The following is a 23,345-nucleotide window of genomic DNA, read 5'->3' on the forward strand; positions in this document are numbered from 1 at the left end:
AGGTAACGGTTGAAACTTTTAAATTCAGAAGCAAGTGTACACGAGCAGCCTCTTCCAAGCAGCACACAACACCCTAGAGAGTAGTGCAGAAGACCTGGGAGGACATGGAACTAAGGATGCCAAGTGTAGCATGATTCACCAGCAATTCAGCAACATTAAAGAGCTAGCTGAAGTTGCTTAAGACTCCTACCTGATCTTGTTGCCCAGAACTCTTTCAAAGTCCCAGCCAGTTTTCTCATTGTTATCCTCCCATTCACGCAGAAGTTCATAAAATATATCCCTGCAAATCATGATATTTAAGGGAATGAATTCCCACTCTTCAAAATTTAAACAACCGAGCATTAATTGCTCCAAAGCTTCCCAGCAAGAATCTACCTCAGATTAAGTAACTCCAGCCTCCAAACATTCAGATACCTTTGAAAAACTCATAAATGTTAGCAGTACTTCAGTGAGTTTCCATTTTCCATGTCTTTGACAGCAAGTGCTTAAGCTTGTTATGCCCAATCTATGATGGAATGACCAAAACAGCCATTACCAGACAGACATAGTGAAGACTGAGAGGCAGGAAAGAATAAGCCACATGAAGTAATACCTATGAGAAAAAGAAAAGGACCAAGACAACTTGTCATTCTGCCCTCACCCTGTTGCTGCAAGCATGGAGGGAGACAGCAGGAAGAATAAAAGCATACCAGATATATATGCAGAAGCAATCCAGTAGGGTGACACACTGTACTGGCATTATCAGAAATCTCAATAACTCCTGAAGAATTAGGCTGTTCTTCTCTAAAGACATTAACCATTTAGTTCCTGCAGTCAATATGGACAAAGACTTTTTTCATTTAATTAGAGCAAAAATTTCAAGATTTTTTTCTACAGCATGTAGCATACAAGAGACATTATTAATATCTTTTAGTCACAATCATGCAAAGGTTACACCCTTGAGCATCCAGGAATAGTAGATGAAACTTACCTTTGTTTCTTAAATATGTGAAAAGCTCTGTCACTGGGAAAGTTAGAGCGATTATCAGTTTCTGGCTGAAAAGAAACAGACTGTACAGAGCATGGCAGCAGGAGAGACACCTGTTAAAAATATAAAGGCAGCCAATAAGCTAATGGAAGTCTCTAAACAATCTGAGACCAAGAAAAAAGCAGGGAAAAGGCATGGTGAGGAAACGAGTATCACCAGCTGAGTTGTTCAGACAACTGAGTTGTTCAGACACGCTACTTCCCAGCTGCAAACTACTAGCAAACACCAATAGTTGTACAACCTACATCAGGCTACAGGCACAGAATCACTCAACATTAAAAGAGAAAGTATCTGATCCCCTTAAATCTCTGCTGACCAGATTGCAACCAGTATTCATACAGTGTGGAAAGACCCACAAACAGTTGAAGTATACTTCAATATAGGCCTTAAGACCTTTATTTACAACTTTAACAACTTTAAAGCTCAGCTACTGATAAGTCCCAATCTCAGTACCCTGTCCCTTCTTTGCCAGGAGTAATTTCCATTTTTAAAAGATAGATTAAATGAGAAACAAAATACATTTCTACCATCCAATTCCTACCAATCAAAGTGGTTCCCTAACCCAGTTGATCACACGAGGGAACCATTTTTCCCAGTCTGGATTGTCTCCTGTGAATTGTTGTTTGCTTAAAAAAAGTCCATATCTATGAAAGAAATCCAAATCTTTGAAACTACCTTCTGATATTGCACCTAACTAATCACTCTCCTGGGATCCATGTTTATTAGGTGAGAATTTCAAAAGCAAAACTTGACCCTATCGAAATTTCTGGCTGAGGTCAAGACTCAGAGCACAATGTAAGGCTAGCCAGCAGTGATTCACAGCTAACAATCACTGGACCCAGCAACATGATCACTCACTGACAAGGAAAAAAAGTAGCTTTTAGACAGTTTCTAAAGACAACACAAGAAGATGAAATAGAAAGAATGAGATTTAACATCAAAGCCATTGCAAATACAAGAACAACAACACAAAGGCTTGAAGCAATGTCACTTGGAGTCTGCCAATTTTTACCTTAGCTGTGCTGCTTTCATAAGCCTGCCTGAGCCTCTTGTGCAAGGTGGGAGAAAACGATGCAATCCGCTCATTTTCAGCCAAAAGCTTCAGCATCCCCTTTTCTAAATGGGAAATAATTCTGCCAAGATAATGGAGATAAAGCTCAGAGAGACAGACAGACAAACAATATTTGAGCAGTTCTAAAGAAATGCTTATGTCGGCATTTTATGATGCTGCCAAGTGAAGAGTTCTAAACAAACAGATAGCAGTAGGATTTCCTGCTGGGTACATGATTTATTATCATTCTCAAGACTTCCCCGTTCTTGCACAATTACAACAAAGTTCAGTGGACACATCAGTGAAAAGAAACCCACAGACACCCAAATCCAGGTCAAGTTGCATTTTTTGAAGAAAAATTAACAACTCTGTGCCTGTAACTAGTAAAGTTCTACAACCCAAGCACACTTGCTTAATCCCACACACAACTGCAGACACAAGCAGATAAAAAAAGAATTCAACTCACTCATATTGATAATCCAAGACTCGAACAGCAAAATAAACACAATTGTGCACACTTTCAAAATGCTGTCTCCCTGATACATCTAAAGGGAAAAAAGAAACATGAGACAACAATACCTTTTACCATTTATAAACTAAAGGACCAACAATTAGCTTTTAAGCAAAGTAGGAAATTACATATCCAAAAATAATCTTCCAGATCCCTATTCAATTTTCAGAAGTTCCCATTCCCTATCCTTCCTATACTAAAGGCAATTGAACTGTTTAATGCTGTATGGAAAAGAAAAGAGTCTTTCTCAATGTTCTGAACAACAGTAAGCAGATACAGGGCAAGAAAAGTAGAACAACTACGAACAATCATAAAATGGTGTTCCCATGGCTGAAGATTTCATGTTCCTAATCTCAGCCCTAAGAATCAAAGAGTAGCAAAACAAAGGTAATCAAACTGAGGCATGTGGGGTGGAGGAGGGTGTGGTGGGTCTCATCCTAAAGCCACTCTTTTGGTTGTACTATCCATATCAAAGTGCTAATTGCATCAAGCTTAAGGATGAATTTGCAAAAAAAAACAAATGCAACGGTATGGCTGTATCCTGTGCACTCAGAGCCAAACCTAAAGCTTAATAAACACATAGCAGGTCAACAGCACATTTGAGTTGCAGGATCAATGGAGAAGCAACTCAAGCACACCTGTCCTTACCTCTGAAAGTCCGTGTTAGGAAGCAGCTACAGCAACTCTTGCACAATAGCCGAAAACTAGATTCAAACAGTAACTAGCAACCCCACTCTATCATACTGTGGAAGCACTTCCCACACATGTATGACTTTTGTCAGCATCTCAGATGAGTCCCACAGTGCTAATAAGGCATTTTTATGTAATTTAAGAATAACTGTCCAAGCTACTCTACAACATTTTCTCATGCTATGGAAGCAAGATTCTTTCCCTTAATTACTACTGCTTACCTCTATTTCTTTCACTGATTTCAGGGTCACTATCCCCATCTTCTGCAGTAGAAGTGCCTTTAGATGTCAACAGTTGCAGAACGAAAAACAGTTCCAGAAAAATATTTGGTACCAGGTTTTCTGGGAGAGAGTTATTGGGATGTTAAAGGTGGATTACTCAATACTGTCCTGCTTTAATACACAAAGGTAAAAGGATAGATTCCTATTCTGTGGTAATCAGCAAAGAATTCTCTCCCCACAACATGATACTGTGATACAGTGTAGATCAGCATGTGAAAGATGTGTCGGGGAATAGCCTGGTTTCGGATGGGACATACAACTTCAGTCTACTGCAGCTCAGAGTACTGCATCAAGCTCACCTCCTTCCCTAAACTTTTACCAAGTATTCATTTATTTTAATAACTGTATTGGCTTACTTTACTTTTCCCAGATGTCATTTGTTTGTACACTATAACTATCCCACAGCTTCCACAACACACACACAAGTTCAAAGCTCAAAGAAAAGGTCAGTCTCACATCTTCTGTGTCCTCACCTGCTATACATGATGAATAGAGCTGTGCCAGACACTCCAACTGTTTCTTGCAGGAAACCTTAGCAGGATTTGCACAGGTCACCAAATGGTTTTCAGCAGGAAGGCTGGCACTGCGAGTGTAGCTAGGCTTAGCTGGAGTACAAGCATCAAAAGATATCCCTGCAGGAGAAGACGCCTGGTGCAGCAATTTGCATCTGAAATTCAAGAGCAGCAACATAACCATGTGACTGAGGATGATCTACAGCAGCCATGCAACCAGAAGAGGCTTTCTCTTCCAGTGTAGCATGAAGGAAATCCTGCAATAACTAAACTACGCCATTTACACTGTCTAAAGCAGCTTTTAGCATGATAGCAATTTATGGAGAATAGATCTTGGGGTTAGCAAGCAAAAGACTAAAGAATTCCATTCAAATTCCAACTCTGTTATAGTGCAGCTTTGACCAAATTAACCAACTAACACATGTTATTGCTTCTCTCATCTGAACTGGCACTTGTAAAGGACCAGGCATCTGTTAGAGACCAGGTCCTAAAAATCATCTTTGCATGTGCAGTTTCTGACAGCTAGACATTTTAAAACATCTGTGAAAATAAAGTTCACACCCATCTCTTTGGTACAGATGTAAAGAAGACCCAATACTGCTTAAGTGGAAAGGTAATGCAACAGCTGATGAACTCCCGTACTGGCAAGTTAACCAACAGAAGGAACTACTTTGACTGCTGATCATAAATCAACAATGATCACTCAGTTAAATACACAGACATTGTACAAAACTGTATCTAGAGAGATCATCCAAAATGTAACACCAGAGCAGCATACATAACACACATGAGAAACAGGACACAAGGAGTAACAGCAATATCAAATGATTGTCAAAGATTCCAATGGAATATTTACACTTGGAACATCACACTACCTCTTGCCACACTATCTCAAAAGTGAAATATTTAAGTCACTTTAAGGACTCTGGGAAGTCAAAAACATCTTTACCTGCACCAAAGAACATTTCCTATTGGCCTATTTCTAGCAGAACTGATGTGATGAAGAACAGCTGGTCCCAAAATGGAAGTAGAAAAATTACCAACAGCTTCTTTGCAATGAACATAATTAACCAACTGAAAAAACTGAGTAATAGATACAACTGAAGAATATTATTCATTAAGTACTTTGTGATTTCACCCGAGGGATGAGCCCACCATTAAGTACTTTGTGACCTTACCCAAGGCAAGGTTCCAATAACTCAGTGAGACCGAGCTTCACTTCTGCCCCAGTGCTGTTATCTACCTCAGGATGAAATTCATCTTTTGCCCTTGCTCAAAGGGACCCAGCTGGCTGAAGGCTGCCTTACTTCTGTACTTCACCACAGCTGAGGACACAACAGCAACTCCCAGCTTTCACATATGATGGATCAGAAGAGAGTATCACTTCATGGGCAAGATCCAACCGATCACATACTGCTATTTCACTGACTTCAGTTAATACACATTATTGGGACATTTCAGGTAGAATTCAGACTGGAATACTTAAGTGCAGAGTGCCAGGTTTGAATCCTGAGCAGTTCTGCTGCAGGTTCAGTACAAGCAGTAATTCATTAGACTCAATGTGTCTCAGCCAGCTCTGGTCCCACTGAAGTGAAATGCAAAACTTAACAGGAAAAGAATTACACCTGTGTCCTGAGGAGTTTCCCCAAGAACAAAACCTACAAAGAACAGCAACAGTTCTGTCAGCAATTATAAACAATAGTGCAAACTACTGCACTTTGTTTTTTCCTAAGTATCAACCTTCATAGACTAACAGTGAAACAATTTTATAAGCAATGAAACTCACACAGTAACCAAACAGCAGAGACAATATTAGAAGCTAGAATTCAACTCATCTGACAGCAATTTTCAACAGGTAACTGCAGTACTAATCTTTAAAACAGAATCTCAAGTGCCCATATTCTGTTTTCTCTGACTGGAAGCTTCTGTTAGTCTACCTACCTTTCAAGAGCATTAATACTTTCCACAGATTTGCATAACTAACTCATTTTCTCCAAACCAATCTGTCTTGGTGCAATCTTCAAACACTGTAATTACACCCAATTGCTTTGCCTGTGCAATTCAAGGAAAGATGCACAGGAGATACCCACACATTCATTTCCATGAAGAGAAAATCTCATAAAAGCAGTGAGGACTGACTACACTTTTGAAGTGAGAGTCATTGCTCCAAAGTCAGCACACCTCTAAAATGGCAAACATGAGCTAGGTGCATTAATATCCTAGTCTGACAACACAGACACATTTGGCTTTAAGCAAATTATAGTTTGAGGTCACCAATATATGGTTTGGATATTCTTCTGTCATTTTCACTTTGTCCTGGCCATGCTCCCTCCTGGCTACTGAAAAATGAACCCTATCCTAGCTGTAACGAGGACAAAAGGGAATTAAGAATAAGCCCCCTGCTCAGAATGTACCGTTCTTTCTTCAGCATTTCCCTCTCCTCTTGAAGGCTGTTGCTTATCACAGATGAGATGTTTCCTTCCTGGGCAGCAGTAAAGGCCTCGAGGCTTGAGGCTGGAGACCGGCTGACAGGTGTAGAAGTGAAACAGGTCTTTGGTTTTGAGAGGGGCCGCTCAGCACTCACAGGAGTTGGGTTAATTCGCCTTGATGGTTTGCTTTTGCTGAAAAGAAGAGAAGCAATTCCACTGAAATCAAGCTGAACCACTACAAAAAATGTTGGTCTCAAGACAGAAGTGCAATCAACTCTTTCAGAGGAATCTAATGCTAAAACGAAATGGATGTCGAGTTGGGATATTGAATTTCTAAACTGTACCTGTAGTTATCCATTTTATTCTATCATTGAAAAAAAAATGTCATGGAGCTATACACTGCTACAAACAACCTGCTGAACCTGCAGCAAAAATAATTATCACATAGCAAGCCATCTAACAGGTACCACAGTGCCACACAACCCTTCCAAATGCTCCTAATTTGCAGGACAGGATATACCCCATTTTAGCAAGAAACTGTTGGTGAATTCATATCTAACATGATCAGGAGGAAAGAAAAAAAAAAAAACCAAAACCAAAATCAATCAAGTTTCCACTGTCTACCAGTGAGAGCCCAGGCACCCAAGTTACATTAGGCTGTTCAAGTTCAGGGAAACCCATGCTTCCTGCATAAAATACTTGGACTTGTCCTTCAGGAAGAGGCTTCATAAAGTAGCAAAAAACACTAAAAAAATGGAAATGGATACAGAAACATAAAGCATTACAGAAATGCTGGTTGCTACATATTAACTGCTAAGGTGTTCTCAAAATCGCTGTAACATTGATTTCCAAAGACTTGTGATCTCTCTCCTCCTTCTTTGTCCTAGTTGAGCATTAATGCAATTGAGGAAGAGAGACTTGCTGTCTGTGCTAGAAACACACCTTATCTCCCTTGGCCAGAGCATCATCTAGAGCATGACCCAGACCCTGCATTTGAATTTTCTGTGCAGACTCACACATTTCATAATTTTTAGCTAGAATTTTGCATGTCCAACCAGAAAGTCCCACATTCAGAGACCAGTGACTGATACACGGAGCAAAGAGACTGACAGAAAGGCTTTATATTTGGTAATGAGGATTTTAAAGAATACAAAGACAAAGATTAAAGGATTGAAGCAACCACAACACAAACAGCGGCCCCAAAGCTTAGATGAAGTCACCAAGGAGACCAGGGCTTGCTGCAGACCAAGAACACAGCCTGCTATTTTGTCCACAATTACACAGCACAAATGAAGCTGCACACTAACATCTGCTACCAGAAGCCACAGAAGATCAATCCAAAAGCTTTTTTCCTAGCATCAGTGAAGCTGAAGAGCCTTCCAGGACAGCTCTGCCTTACTGATTGATATTCTGTTAAATGAGAAACATGAAGAGCATGATAACGCTGACTTGTTAGAACACACAAGGACAAAGATGTGCTCAGCTTTGTATCAGCTGGGCTGCACACTGGCAAGCTGCAGGCAGCATCACAAGCAAGAGGCAAAAGAGGTGTCTTGGGTGAGTCCATGGAGAGGAAACCTGACTCTCTGTCAAGGCAATATTCCCCTCCCTGCATGGTGACCAGAACAAAGCAGTTCTGACCATGTTTCCCAGAAGCTAGGAATTGTGTATTACAGCCTCTTCTGCATCTGGACACCCACAACAGCTGGTCAAGAAGCTGCAACCCACAGCAATCCCAGTGACACAGCGAGGCAGACTCGCTCTTACTTTGTCCAGCCAGAGGCAGCACCCATGGGCGGAAACTCCTCCAAGTTGTTAAGGTTTAGCTGGCTGGGTGGGGATCTGGCAGAAACAAGAGGCACTTCATTCCGCTTCCTTCTCCCTCCACTCCACGATCCACTGTCACTCTTTCCATCCTCCTCTTCAGCAAGGGAACGCCCCAGATCTCGAGCCACCTGCCGGCCAGAGGCACCGACCGAGCTGCTGCCCTTCCTGCGGCCTCGCCTCACGGGCAGGGCTTCAGGCGTGGCCGTCAGGAAGCTCCCCAGGCTGGCCTTCTGAGAGGAGCGCTTCTCACCGTGGTGGAGCACAGGGCTGTGCCCAAAGCTCGGGCTGCTGCTGGAGACCACGCTGGGGAAATCGCCATAAGGGCTAGACAGGTTCGACCCAGAAAAGGAAGAGGAACTGCTGGATGCTGCGGCAGGAGAAAAGCTGGTATCTGTGGTGCAGGTGGTCACTGAAGTCCTTTGAGAAAAGAGCTGCACTCGGCTGCTGGTTGCATGGCCTGCCCTCCTTTCTGATCCTGTCCTTTGGCTCCCATGGGCCTTGGAATTAGGAGTTTTAGCAGGAGTAGGGGGTCCATTAGTCAGGATCTGGCTGGTCTGCTCCCTTAAAAAATTTAGCAGAAAAGGCACAAAATCTTTCTGAAGCAAGCTAAGAGACACCAGCTTGTCATGGATGTGGTTCTCCTACAAGAGAAGCAGACAAAAAATTAATATAAAGATGCTACCTGATTCTTTCTGTCCAAGCACCTAGACACATTTAAGTAGTAACTATGGGATTTTTCAATATACAATAAAAATCAACATGACTTGCCAAAGTAAGTCACTGAAATTCAAGCAACCACAGTGCTGGTCACAGACCTGAAAATCAGCCTACACACAAGCCATTTTGACTCAAATTTTCAGATGGAGTAATTCATTTTGGTCTCTGACTGAAAAATAGGGGAACTGTTCCATGGAAACGTCAATAATACTCATGGAAGCTATGGCCAGGAAGAACTTGGAGCAACTGACATCTCTAAGTTCAACATTTTGAAAACAACAATACTGAAAGCATCTAATTCTAACAGAAAATCTACAATCTGCAAGGTCTCAGTGCCCTATTTTCTGTGAATGCCGCCTGCTCCCACAGAGGGGTGCTAGAACAACAATGGATGAAGCACTTGGAGTCCTGCAGCGCCAAATACAAGACCAAAGCTCATCTTCCATTTCAATTAAATAATTTTGCTCAAGACCTCATGGACGTCTAAACCTCTTCCACTTTAAGGTGCATGAAGTTTATACTTGAGAAACTTAAACAAAAACCCCACCAACTGACTCAACACATTTGCTATCTAAACAGGTGGTGGTGATCTTATAAGGGCAAACCTAACGAAAACAACTTCATGCTACACGTGTAGTTTGAAGTTTTGTACCCTAGACAAAATTCTTTTGTTCCTAACACTGCACCAGGTTTCTGTTTCCTCTCAATGGGATTCAACAACATTTGCAACAACAGGAGAAATTCTCAAAGGCAGCAACTTTTCCCTTAGTAATACTGAAAGCATTGCATACATACTCCAGTAAAGTTATATTCACAACCCTAACTAGTCAAGAAAGCAAACATTGTTTCTGAAGACGGTTTCTGCATGAAAGAAAGAAGCAAAAGCATGCCTGTAACTGGACTCATACAATCTTCAACACCTACACTAAAATTCATATTTGAAAGTGTGAGCCCAATTCAGCTCCTTGGAGAAGTGTGAAATTCTGACACAGCCCGGATAACAAGCCAAGCAGCCAACAAGCAGTGAAAAAGCACAGGTCACAATATAACCCCCATGAGGTGTCAGACGACCATCTCCAGCCCAAAACTGCAATGAGAGCTAGAGCAAGACATAGCCTAGCATTCCTTCCCCTGGAATTAGCATAGGAGCACAAAGATGATTACTGTCTATGCTATGCATAAGGTTGGGTAGTTTCTCCAAGTTTTCAGTTCACAACCTATTTTCACTCATCTTTCTCTGTCCAAGTTAACTAAGCTTTGGTTCCTCCATAACTGGATAACAACAACCTGCTCCCAGCTGCAAACCTCCCACTTGCTTTCTCATGCTGAAGCAACTGCACTGCTCCGAACAGTAAAAGGCAGCAAGAAATTCCCTTGCAAGGGCAAACTTTTTGACCTCCACACCCCTCACCCACACAATGAGCTTCCAGGATCTCAAACTTCATAATGTCCACAGGTCTGTTTCTGCAAGTCACAGCTGAAGAAATACCACACAACATAAAAGTGCTGGTCCATTCTTCCCACACGTTTAGGATGACAGTAATACTCAACTAACACATGGGGGTGACACTAGTGAGTTTTGATTTTAATACTAGGTAACACTATTTGAGGGGCTCACGTAGAAAATGCTCTAAATGTCAATTGTTTCTCTGTGCTATTCTCCATGTGAGCTTAAGCACTCCGAGTGTTTCTACAGTTACAAATAATTTTCTTTCCACAGGAACTCAAATCGTTAGTTACAAAACCCAGCCAACAAGCACCCTCTCCCAGCCCGCAAAGATCCTCCTGAAGCTCCAGGCGGGACGAGCGTCCAGACGGGAGGCGCGCTGGCGCCTGCACAAAGCCATCACCGGGTGCTGACAGCCTCGTCCTTCTTTCACCGCTACCTTCCCCTACGAAGATGCGGGAAGCGTCACCCCTAGTGCCACCGCGTTCCTCAGGACAGCAGCTGTGCTGTGCTGCGCTGCTCACCCCTCTTCCCGCTGGGCTCTGCGCTGGCACACGGCAGCCCGGGCTCCGGGCGCTTCGCCCCGGGCTCCGGGCGCTTCCCGCGCCCGCGGGGCCTCTCCGCTCCCGCCCCGGAGCCGCCGCCCGCCAGAGACCGCCCGGCGCGGGACGCGGAGCTGCGGCGGGCTGAGCCCCGCGCACTCCAGCGGTTCCACACGCCCGCCGGGCAGCTCCCGGCACAGCTCCCCGCCGGCGGCCTCGCCTTCCCGCCGCCGTGCCCGGAGCCCGCCCGCGCCGGGGGCGGTGCCGCCGCCGGTTCGACAGCAGCTCGGCCGCTGCTGCAGAACGGCGCCTGACGGGGCCCCGGGCTGACCCACGCGGGCTTCGCCCCTCACAGCAGCGCGGAGCGGACAAACTTTCCCGCACGGCCCCGGCCGCGGCAGCGGAGGGCGCCGGGGGAGCGGCGCGGCTGCGGGCCCGGCCCTGCCAGACCCAGGGCGCTGCGGGCGGACGACTTAGCGCGCGTTACCTCAGTCGGGCGGCGGCCGGGACCGTGCCGGAGCCACCGCACCACGGCGCTGACCGGCACCTCTTCCTGCAGCAGCAGCTCCAAAACCGCCGCCATTCCCGGCCCCGCTCCCGCCGAGCACGCGCACAACCCGCGCCGGGGGCGGGCCCGGCGTGTCCCCCCTTCCCGCGGGGGCGGCGCCGAGCGGGGATTCCCGCCGGGGAGGCGGGCGGGGGCCGCGCCCCCTCCTCATGTCAACACGCGGGGCGCGGGGCGCCTGCGCCGGTCCGTGCGCGTCTTTTCCTCTCATGCGCGGTATTTCCTTCCCCAGCAAGGCTCGGGGCCCGGCCTAGCGGCGGCGGCACCCGCGGGCCGGGGCGCAGGGAAGGGCAGCGGCGTCCCCCCCTCCCCGCGGCTCCTCGCCCGCCCCCCGCCGACACCCGCGGCGGAGGATGGCCGAGGACTCTCCCAAACGGCGCAAGGCGAACTTCAACGAGGCGGAGACGGAGGTGCTGATCGAGCAGGTGCTGAAGCACGAGCAGCTGCTGTTCGCGGCGGGACCCGGCCGCGCCTCCGCGGGCCAGAAGCGGAAGGTGTGGGAGCTGATCCGGCACAAGGTGAACCCGGTGGCCGCCTGCCCCCGCGACGTGGAGGACCTGAAGAAGCGCTGGCGGGACCTGAAGCGCCGCGACCGCAGCAAGCTGTGCCGCCTCTCGCAGGGCTGCGGGCCGCCGCCGCCCCCCGCCCTCGGCCTGCTGCTGGCCCCCGAGGAGCTGCCGCCCGCCGCCGCGCCGCCCGCCCGCCGCCAGCGCCGCCCCTACGGCTCCCTGCTGCCCGCCGAGGCCGTGCCCATCGTGGGCGGCATCGACACGCTGGAGCTGCCGGGCGCCGTCGTGGGGGACATGGGTGAGTGCGGGAGCGACCGGACCCTCCGCCCGGCGTCCCCCGGCGCAGCCGCGGGAGCCCCGTTCTGCGGGGGAGCGGCGCTGCCCGCCCGCTGCGTGCGCGCCGGGACCGCGGGACCGGCCCCGCAGAAAGCGCTGGTTCGGACCCTTGGAAAGGTGAAACGTATACGCACACAGAACTGCGAGGCTTCGTGCTCTAGGTCATAGAAGTGCCTAAGAACAGCACCTAAGAGTAAAAACAGCGTCTCGTAGCAGATGCTGCCCATCAGCGAGGTGTTAGACCCGGCCACCGATCTTCACTGTTGCCATAATTATTCTTGCAAATGCAAAAAGCCATGGCAGCACGCAGGTCCAACCAGTACAAAGTGCTGCCAGCACATAACTTCGTATGTGCCAGCGATATTATCCTAGCACGCTGGAATACCAAGGGATTCTTGCAATCCAGTGTTTCAGCAATACTCTTACTGTTTGCTGCGTGCACGATAGAGCATGAAATGAGCATGCAGTGAACTTTGGGATCCTAAAGCTTGGCTTCTGTGGTGGTAAGGGAGCTGTAGTATGCAGATACATGGTTAACTGCTGAATGCATATTTATGGTTTTCTTACCACCTATTGAGGTAATTTGTATTCTAAAACCATCAAAGATAACAAGACTCTCAAACTTACACTATGTTTCAAGGACTGATGTTGGTGCTTAGTGGATGAGAAAATACATCACCACTGAGGTTATAAAGTTTCTCATGGGCTTTACTTTGCTTTTCTTCCCTCCCCCCCCCCCCCCCCCTTCCTTCTAGGGTTTAATGGCAGTCCTGGCCCATCTCATCAATCCAGTCTTGAGCAGATGAACCTCAAAGAAGAAATAGTAGTGAAGGTGGTGGAGACAGAAGAAAGTTCTGAGGACATGGTAGTGGTTCCACCTAGTCAAGAACAACTGCCTTTTCTGGGGACATCAAGTGGTGGTTCCTCTGGGAAAGTAAAAGCCAAAACAAAAGGCAGGTGCCAGGCAGACCAAAATGAAATGACTGAAGAGGACCTACTGCAGATTCAGCAGACCCAAATACAGGTGATCCAGTCTGGGTTTGACAGTGTCAACCACAATCTTCGGCTGCTGCAGCAAGGCATGCAAGATCTGAGTAACAGCATCAGCATCATGGCACATACACTTGTTGCTATCAAGAATGTCTATGTGAAAAACAACACTGGCCCAACCACACATGCCACTGCCTCTACTCAGACCACAGCTGGGTACCTGAGCCCAGGATCCCCCCAGCTCTCCCCTGCTAAGGACAGAGCTAGAGCACAGGTAGCTGGAAGCAGCAGCAGAAGCAGCAGCTGCAGCTCCAGCTCCATGTCACAAGAACCAGGTCCTTCCGAGTTTCCTAGGCCCCCCCTGAGAACCATTAAGAAAGAACATCCAAATGGCTGCTACTACTTCTGCTTTGCAGATGTGTAAAAACTTGAATATATGTAAAATGACTGTGTTGTTGGGTGCTGATATATGTTCTGCTCTGGCCTGCGACTTCAAAGGAGCAAAGTGGACTTGCCTCCCATCTTTTTCCCAGTGGGAAACATTTTGCTATAGGTGGCATTAAACACTAATTGCTAGTCTCCAGTTAATTCTGATGCAGTTGGCTAATAAATTTATTCTTTTCTTTATCCCCTTACTCTCTTAAAAAAAACAAACATTTGAGTAAGACTTTCGTCTGTATCATCCTTTGTTTAATGTCACCTTGTGAAAAATAAAAGGCATGAGAGTGAGGTAAAAAAGTAACATTATAGTTGCTACCACCAGGAGCTATCTAACTGAAGTTACTAGGTTCTTGGATTAAACAAGCCTCTGAAGTAGCTGGCTTTTTAAATACTTCTCTTTTCTAATAGTTATGTTGGGGATGTTTGCTTGGTTGTTGTTGAGTTTTTTTTAAGTCTGAGCTGTGCAAGGCATCACAGGAGGAGTTTGAGATACTTGCTTATTCTAGGAATGGTTTAGCACTGGAGCATACATGAGTGTCCTCCTCAGAAGTTATATACAGCTTTGTTCCACTTGGCTGTTCATTCCCAGCTTGTCAAATGCACCTTCTCTTCAGAGACATTGTGTTTTACTGCACTAGCAGGGTAGTCTCTTTTTTTGTCACATGGTTAAAATAGAGAAATACAGAAAAATGAGGAATGGATGAGTGATGCCTGTTGCTGACATATAGGTTATATGTAGGCTGTATCTTCATCTGATTTTGTAAGCCTTATGGCATCAATAGCACAGTATTTGAAATACAGAGAGCAAAAAGCTTTGTATTGTTTTACATGAAATGGAAGTCAGAATTGCTGTTAAATTACAAGAGGCAGGGGCTCACTTCATTCCAGACAAATGCTCCTGCATAGTTTAGAAAGCTTTCATTATCATTTCCTTTCTTATAACTATATAGCCAAGGAAGAAGAAACATAATGAAGAGTTGGAGCAAAATGTAACCTGGTGTCACCTCTGAAACAAGCAATAATCATTTCATCTTCATGCCAAAAAGAAAAATCGCCGCTTTACATTTAGATAGGGAAAATTATTGTCACTGGCACTATTTTAAGTTGTTTCAGGTTTATATATTAGAGTCACTCTACTTTGCACAATTCCTAAGTAGCAGAAGTGCAATGTTCTTACATCTGTAAGATGTCTGTACCAGAGTTCAAACAAAAACACTCTCACCTGAAATTTTGTCCAATGACTTGAAAAATCATACAGGTTCTCTTCTTAAGCATTTATCACCAACATTTTAAAAGGCTCTACAGATAAATTTGGCCTATAGCAATGACTAGCTGCTTCTAGTGTTAAAGTCAGTTTGCACATTCCTGCTGCAGGAATTTAGCAAATACAAATAACATAGAAAATCACAATTAAATTGCCCCTCTCCCAGAAGAATTAGGGTATGTAATCATAGCAGAAGGTAGGCCACTTTTGCAGTCAGCTTTGACTGATCACCACCGTATGAAAATGTACTTCATTTCCACCCTTACACCATTTTGGTGTACTGAATTAACTCATCTGCACTTCAAAAACCAGTCACTGCTGCCTACAAAAATGTGAAAACAGGGTAATCAGTTGTTAGCAAATGTTTCCCTTCAGAATCACAGATGGAGTAACATATGCAAATATCTCACAAAATTAAAATGTATGCATGTACAGCACAATGTTAATTGGGATTAATGCCTTGAAGAAGAGAACGTTCTTTTTTCCAGGGTTACCTTAACAAAAGATGGTATTGGTGACAAGTACTTAGAAATTGCTGTTATAGAATGGCAAAGAATTAATCTTTCTAAATCAGATTTTGTGTCTATGTTGTCAAAAGCTTTCCAAATTTACCTGTTGGAAGCATTGTTTCTCCCCTGTCAGTACAGATGGGCTCTCTTGAGCACGGTTTTCTGTATTTTGTTTTCATGGACACAGAAGTTAATTCATGCTACCATGACATTCCAGGTAGATTAGCAAATGCAGCAGTTTGAGCTTGTCCAGATTGCAGCTGGCAGTTCTTATCTTTCTTTTGCTGTTTCAATTCTTTTTGCAACTGTTAATACCTGAATTTCACATATTACAGCATTTCTTGGGAGAGGTGACTTGTATCTGCTTTCTCATGTTCCAGTACTGATTTACATGAGAGGCAGCTATAGTGCGAGTAGAGAAGTGCAGCAAGATCCTGTGAGCAGAAGGGGCAGATTGGCTCTCCTGTATGAATGAAGACAAGCCAAGTAATGTGAAAAGACACTGTGGTGGTTAGGCAACAACCAGACCTCAACATCAATGTACCACAGCATGTTTGTTCTGACCTTGCATCTTTCCCTGTTTCAGTTGTACCGCTAAAATATGCTGGAGCCAGATCAAAATCACTCTTCCACTTCTGACACATTCTAGATTTACATATTTTAAATACGGAAGGAAACTGAGCTACCTCTCTCTACAGAGTGGGCAAAATCGTTATTTTTATCTTAATTAATACAATTGATTGCTATTTATTTATACACCCTTTCTGTGATCAAATGATGGTTGGGTTGGGAGCACTGAAATCACATGCACATCCAGAAGCAATGCCATTAAGTTTCTGGCTGCTCTTAACAAAAGGTGAAACATAATTTTCTTGGACTGTTACTGAGTAAATGAATTCCCAATTTGTTTCCTGTGGAGCTGTCCAGGCTGTTTGTATAAATGACAAGAGCTAATGACCTGGTCATGAAGCTTAATGAAAATACTGCCAATGATTTGAACAATGGCAAAGCTAGCTTAAATTTGCCTGAATGCATGGCAAAACAGTGGTAATACTGAGAAAGAGATCCAGGGAATTTTCTACAATTCTTCTGGACTTCCCTAAAAAACTTGTCCCACTGTGCAAAGTGTAGACTATTTTCTGGTAGCATAGGACTCAAGACATTCAGGCACACAAGCCACAAATATCAGTTGTGATGCTTTTACACTCTACTTATACTTAGTGTTACTAGAAAGAGAAATAAAAGGGTCTTGGAGGAAACTAGAGCAACTGGTAGCAACTGGAAAACTGCATTTTCCCCATAGCACTCAGATTCAGTAACAACTTCCATTCATTCATTTCTCTGCTGTCTGCTGCTTAAGTTTATTGCACAGAGGGAGACAAGTGTCCTCAAGAGGCTGTAAAAGCTTAGTGACTACATGCAGACAGCTGATTATCCCCAAAAGAAGTCAATTATAGTGACCTCTGACTAAATAAAAAAATACAATTTTAAAGCGAAAAATGCCATCAGCAGCTGGCTTTTCAGGACCACCATATTGTTACTTAAATTGACCTGATCTGGCTGTGCCAATCATTTATTGTTTAGATGAACACAGACAGAAGGGATAAGAACAAATAGAAAGTCAGGTTTCTGAGGAGGCCCATTTGGATTTTTCTGTAGTTATACAACACATAAACCTACTAAATCAGTTAAACTTCCATTGATACAATCATTTCAATTTGCAATATGAACATCTGATTCATGTTGCAGTAGTACCAACACACACATCCTTTTTACTTTCTTGAAACAGAGGAAAAAAGTAATCACTGCCAAAGCACTTTATCCATTTAAATTACAGGGTTACAACAGTAAAAAAACCTGAAAACACTGAAAAATATTTCAGCTAAAGCTTTATAAGTTAATGAAACATTATACAAACACAATCAAGAATTGAAGTTTTGCATGCTGAATGAATATTTTATTTAGAACCAGTTTATAAAAATAAAATACAAAATAATTTGAAAACAAAACTTAAACATTGTACAAAGCCTTGATATGGTACAAATGAGAAAATAAATAATTACAACTTTATGTACAAATGACCATTACAAGGGCATTAACTCTTTATGCTCTTGGGTGCCTGAGCAAACTTAAATGAAAAGAATGTTTTACAGGATTTCCAAGGAGGGGAAGAGAGTTGCAATTACTGAGTAAGAGAATTTGAAGGACTCAAGATTTGTCTTCATCAATGGTAAAACACAATCTCAGAACTACTTTCCACTTAATATAATTATGCCGCAGACTTTACTATTGAGTACTTGATTTCTTATGGGGTTGTCAACATTGTATTTTTAATTAATACACAGATTTAATTCTTTGTGTTATTGCCCAGAGATTTTAGATTAGCAGCCATTGGTTGGCCACTTCAAAAAGTCAGTACTTGTCTGAAGGCATTGCTGGTGATTTCTTTAATTTACTAGTTTGGATATTCATAGTAAAGCATTTTAAAATTGGCATCTGTTAGCACAAGCACTGCAATTTGAGTCCAGGCTGACTCTATAGAAAAGAAAGTTAAAAGCTGGGAAAGAATTTCCAATCTTGTTTTCTAGCCAATGAAAGTAAAGAGGATACAGAGAAGGCTGCTTGGCAACAAATCCAGATCTCCAGTCAGAGGAAAAAGATGTGAAATTGTCCAAAAAAATCCTACTTCACTTTGCATCAAACCTTTATGATCTTGCTTGCCATACAGCAGATACGGGTTTCAAAGGATTTGAAGCCAGGCAGACCAAATTAATTACATTGCATCTTTCGGAGCAAGCTGTTCCGCTGTCACCATTGGCCTTTTACATAAAAGGTCAAAGATCAAGTGATCTCAAAACAAACATCAAATTAATTCCAGCTGAATTCCCACAGACACTTGTGGATGATGAGGGCCTCACATAAGCAGCCCACTTGTGGTATTGTTTTAAAAGAAACCACATTGTACTCTTGGCCAAAGCTGGTCCTCAACAGTAATTCTGACAGAAAAAGAGAGATCCAGAGGCATGTCATGTCATGTCATAATAATAACAACAATAAAAAAATAAGAATTTTCCAATTTAAAATACAGTAACAGCTAATTTGACATTTATAGAGTGATTTTCTCTTTTCAGTCCCTAATCAGGAGAAAAAGCCTAAACAAAACAGGACCCTATACCGATTTTAATGAAGTTGCACCTACACAAGAACAGCAAGAACTCCCAGGGGTCCAAGCTCTTCATGTAGAGGAGAAGCAAGAGCATAGCATTTGGGTTTGTCATTATTATTGTTGAGAGACAATGTGTTATCATCAATGGAGAGTAAAATCAGCCTACCTGTTCAAACCTGATTGGCAAGAGTCATTGCAAAGTTAATACATCAGTCTTTGAAACAATGGACTTCAGTACATTTTTCCTTAAAAAACCCAACCAAACAAAAACCCCTTCTTTAAGATATATATTCAAAAGCCTGATTATTTAAACCATATAAAAATAAATGATAAAACTTTTTGGCATTTGACAATAGTGTAAGATAATTCCTGACAATTATTATGTAATCCAAGCTGATCTCTTTCACAAATATTAACTATGTGTAGGGAAAAGGAAGACTGGCTTCAAGCAGACAGGTGAGGTATTCTTATGTGAGGTGCATGTTTATGCAATTTGATTAGCTAAGAAATGTATGACCTATGCATGTAGTCAAAACATTGAACCTCACTTCCTTTTACCAGCATTCCTGGTAACCAAAAATGGTACTAATTACAACCAAAGACATTTGAGCCAAAAGCAAAACAGCAAACAAACCCCATCAGTTCACTGCCTACTTGATTAGCTAAAAGAATTTGAATAAAAATATTATGCCCTGTTCTATAAATTTCAGAAAGAAGAATCATAGAATCATCAAGGTTGGAAAACACCCCCGAGATCCAAGTTCAACTGCTAACCTAGCACTGCCATGTTCACCATCCAACGAGCATCCAAAGTTTTCACCAGCTGAACAGAGGAATCAAGGATAAAAATCAAGGCCTTTATCTAGCCAACAGTTCTCTGACCATTCCTAAAAGTGGAAAAGCACACAGAGAATGTACCGCATCAATCTTGGTGTTAACCTAAGCAGACCCTGACTCACTGAGAATGACAAGACAGACATGGCTCTTGTCACCTCACAGCATCAGTCCTGCATGAAAAAATCCACATATTATAGGCCTGTCATGAGAAAGAGTTTGACATTGAGCTCTCTTTTATTCTCCTATTCCTTTTCAGAATACTACTCTCTCATTTAAGATATATATAAAAATTGGAGGCACATATCATTAATTTTCCATTAGACCTTTTTAAGAAATTGGAATAATCACATTCTTCTTACCAGAATTTATGCCTCTAAGTGTTCCATAAAAATGTTCAATTCATTACAGAAAAATTCTGCTTACAGGAAAAAGACTTTACTGTAAATCTGGCTTTATCTACATTCTCATCAAAGAGAAAAAGAAAAATTGTTTTTAGAAGCATTACAGTCAACAATTGCATAAATATTACTGCAATAAGAAGGACTTATGGGAGTTTTGCCCAAGTAGGACTATGGGATGAGGCCTTGTAATATGAAAAAGACACAGAATCAGAATTAGGGCATAGGGACATTACAGTAGATTAAAAGGAGACCAGAGTAAATCAAAGTAATACAGGTCTTGGCTCACTCTGGCAAATTAATTCCAGTGAACAGGATGGAATAGCTGAGACTCTTCCTATCTATATGTATATACACACATATGTATGTATGTATATATATATTTCTATATAATATACAGTATCTATATAAGTGTATATGTAGATACACTTAAGTACAAATGTGTATTTATATATATATATATAAAATCAAAATTTTGTGTTTTCCCAGCAATAGTTATTACCATAATACTACAAATCATAAATGATAGAGCTCCAGCAAGTCTTTTTCAGATGAAAAATATTTCAAGCTATTTTTAAATATATAGGACCAAATCCTTTCTTATACATCAAGACTTTAGTGAGGTATGCAAGAAAGCTTGATCTCAAACATGCAGACTTCAAGTTAAGAATATGTCCAGATTTCCCAAGACAGGATGTGGCTGGTGGCTGTAATGAATGCCTTGTGTCACTCTGCAGGGCTTTGCCTCCTATATAATTATATAGAACTAGCAGTTAAGACCTCATCTTGCTCCTGCCTTTGAGCAGTGAAATTTTCTACGCTTACTGATCCTGCTGAAGGCGTAGATAGGTGCTTAGCATCATACAACTTGCCAACATTGCTCTACTGTATCACACTTTCTATTATTCTAGCAGGGTTTTACCTAAGTAGTAACTGGCATTTGCAATTAATAAAGAGGTTAATTAATATTGATTTTTGAGATTGTAACTTAGATTGATTTTACCATGCAATATTGTAGCACAAAAGTGTGTTAAACGTTTGGTGATTTCAAGTTCTATTTTAGTTTGAAGACTTCATACCTCAGTTTCTCTAAAAAATGCTCCAAAGTGCTGGCCACAACACAGGATACACCATAAAGAGGAAATTAGCGTGCAGCATCTGCACCTGCTACATGTCATGGCTCCATTGCACTGCCCTCCAAAGAAATGGAGGCTTGAAGAACACAAAGCAACAACTCTTCGAATTTTATTGTTTCCCAGCTAATATTCCTATATAAACTGCTGTGTGCTATGCAGAGTAACGGCAGTCATTTTGTACACTGGAGAAAAATCTTCCCCGTCCCTGAAAATGTGTTGCAGATAACCTGCCAAAACTATTCACACACACTCTGCACAAGGGTCACACATGTGTACATTGGTGGCTTTCTGCAGAGCCATTTCCACATTCAAATACTGAGGTTTACAGAGTCCTTAATTATTACATAGGTCCTCTAGAAATACTAAGCTAATATTTATGTATGAGTTGATCAGCTGACCATTACTTAATAACATTAACTGTTTGCTATGTTGGACTACAGTAAGCATTTCTGTAAACTTTTGGGAGAAGGGTATCAAGCAACAAAAAACTCAAGAAGAGCAGGTAGTTCAAGCTAAGTTATTCACAATTGCTCCTCCATTCACATCTTCATAATTTTCTCCTTAGATCCTGTTGAATCTACAGCAAAGAAGCAACTGAGGGAATATAGTCCTTCTACCTTTTTCGTCACCAAAAGAAGCCTGTGTCATCAATCACAACTGATTTCTCTTTTTCTTTTTGGCATAGTTTACTATTTTTACATTGGCAAGTAGTTCAAGTACAAGTGAATTTCTACAGCATTGGTTTATTTTACATAGTAATGTCTAACAATGGACAAGCCTGTACTTTGAAGACAACATAAAAGAGGTGTTATATGCTTTCTCACTTTTTACTGTTTCTGGATCCTGTTACACTAGAGAGAAAATACAAACACCTCAACTTCAGCATTTTCAGGCAATGATGCATAAAGTTAGTACTTATGAAAACTGACAATGTAATGTAGGAATAAACTTACATGATGATAATAAATGCTTTTCAGAAATAAGGAAAAATAATCATGGGCTGCCACACCACCTTAACAAATAATTCCAGCAAGTGCCCAGGACAAAAACATCACAATGTGTCTAAATTATGTTTTATGGTATACCATAAAGAAACATGTAGAAAACAGGAAGGAAAAGATGAAATTTGTTGTTGTCACACTAATCCATTAGGTATTCATAGACTGTCAGTGTTCCTATATGACAAGTATTCACAATAAGAACTCAACATCATGAAATAAAAATGAGTAAGACCTATTTGTAATAAAAAATAGAAATAACTTTTGAGTCTTTGTTCTTGTTCCATATGCAACTGTGCACATGAAATTAGAAATTAAAAAAAACCAAAAAACAAGCTGCAACACAAAACACTGGCTGGTTGAGAAATCAGCAGTTCTTCAATTTTGTACCAAGGTATAAAGGCTATTAGACTTTGTGCATTCTGGATTTTTTTGGCAGGGGTGCGGGTGAGAATAGAAGAGGTAAGTATACAAGAACTAAAAGAAAGGGAACTGGATTATTTGTGGTCCATAAGTTACAAATGAAAAATGAGAAAGAATGAGTTTATATAAGCATATACATATATGTATATATAAATATTTATATTATATAATTTACCATGAGGACATGCAATTATTGGTATAGCACCTATTATACAATATAATACAAAGGAATAGGACTATGCAATGGTACAGTTTCTTCAGGAAAAGCAGGTATACCCTACCTATTGCATTCATCTGTAGTGCTTGAAACCTGAATGAAATTAAGGTTCCACACTGTGCTACATTACATATGGGAAACAATATACATACTAAGAGAAGAAAAAAATCAACATAGTCTTACAAAGCAAGTGAAATTCAGTGCAGCTCTAGGGCAGCTTTAATGCAGCATTAGAATGTGTTAGCTCAGAGACAAAATATTCCCTTTTAAATCCAAAAGTATTCATTTGGCAGAGGTTAAATAAAAAAACACAGATGCTGGCTGGAGAGGCATATGACTACAGCAAGCAGATCAGTAACTGACAAGTCTCCTATGCATCCAGAGTCCCCACAACAGGAATCATTACAGAGGAGAGCTGGCTGCATCTTTCTCAGGCTTGTGTTCTTGTCTGTCTCTATTCTGACCCACTATGCTTTTCTGAATACAGCAAAAGGTGCTGTGTACCTTTCATTCCCTGCAGGG

The 23,345-nt window shown here is 42.3% G+C and overlaps 2 protein-coding genes across 2 annotated transcripts in view; one reads left to right on the plus strand and one right to left on the minus strand.

Annotated features, from left to right (window-relative positions):
* CDAN1 (codanin 1) overlaps window positions 1-11,815 on the minus strand; it is a 31,529-nt gene extending 19,714 nt beyond the window's left edge. Inside the window, exons 1-9 of the mRNA XM_030275495.4 lie at window positions 11,522-11,815; window positions 8,269-8,969; window positions 6,487-6,693; window positions 4,034-4,227; window positions 3,501-3,620; window positions 2,545-2,623; window positions 2,040-2,160; window positions 971-1,080; window positions 191-280 (exon numbers count right to left, since the gene is read on the minus strand). Coding sequence (XP_030131355.4) covers window positions 191-280; window positions 971-1,080; window positions 2,040-2,160; window positions 2,545-2,623; window positions 3,501-3,620; window positions 4,034-4,227; window positions 6,487-6,693; window positions 8,269-8,969; window positions 11,522-11,617 — 1,718 coding nt within the window. The 5' untranslated portion in view covers window positions 11,618-11,815. The remainder of the gene's footprint in view (window positions 1-190; window positions 281-970; window positions 1,081-2,039; window positions 2,161-2,544; window positions 2,624-3,500; window positions 3,621-4,033; window positions 4,228-6,486; window positions 6,694-8,268; window positions 8,970-11,521) is intronic.
* LOC115495688 (uncharacterized) lies at window positions 11,807-22,518 on the plus strand. Its single transcript, XM_030275503.4, has 2 exons — window positions 11,807-12,406; window positions 13,200-22,518. Exons 1-2 carry the CDS (start codon window positions 11,953-11,955, stop codon window positions 13,856-13,858), a joined length of 1,113 nt encoding a protein of 370 aa, XP_030131363.1. The 5' UTR covers window positions 11,807-11,952; the 3' UTR covers window positions 13,859-22,518.
* The last annotated feature ends 827 nt before the right edge of the window (window positions 22,519-23,345 follow it).

This window comes from Taeniopygia guttata, chromosome 5 (genome assembly GCF_048771995.1).
Source record: "Taeniopygia guttata chromosome 5, bTaeGut7.mat, whole genome shotgun sequence".
Taxonomy (NCBI): domain Eukaryota; kingdom Metazoa; phylum Chordata; class Aves; order Passeriformes; family Estrildidae; genus Taeniopygia; species Taeniopygia guttata.

Bases quoted from the DNA above. Each gene is read 5' to 3' on its own strand.
- LOC115495688 (XM_030275503.4), top strand. From the start codon at position 11,953: ATGGCCGAGGACTCTCCCAAACGGCGCAAGGCGAACTTCAACGAGGCG. The intron at 12,407-13,199 runs GTGAGTGCGGGA...CCTTCCTTCTAG, and splicing joins CGCCGTCGTGGGGGACATGG to GGTTTAATGGCAGTCCTGGC.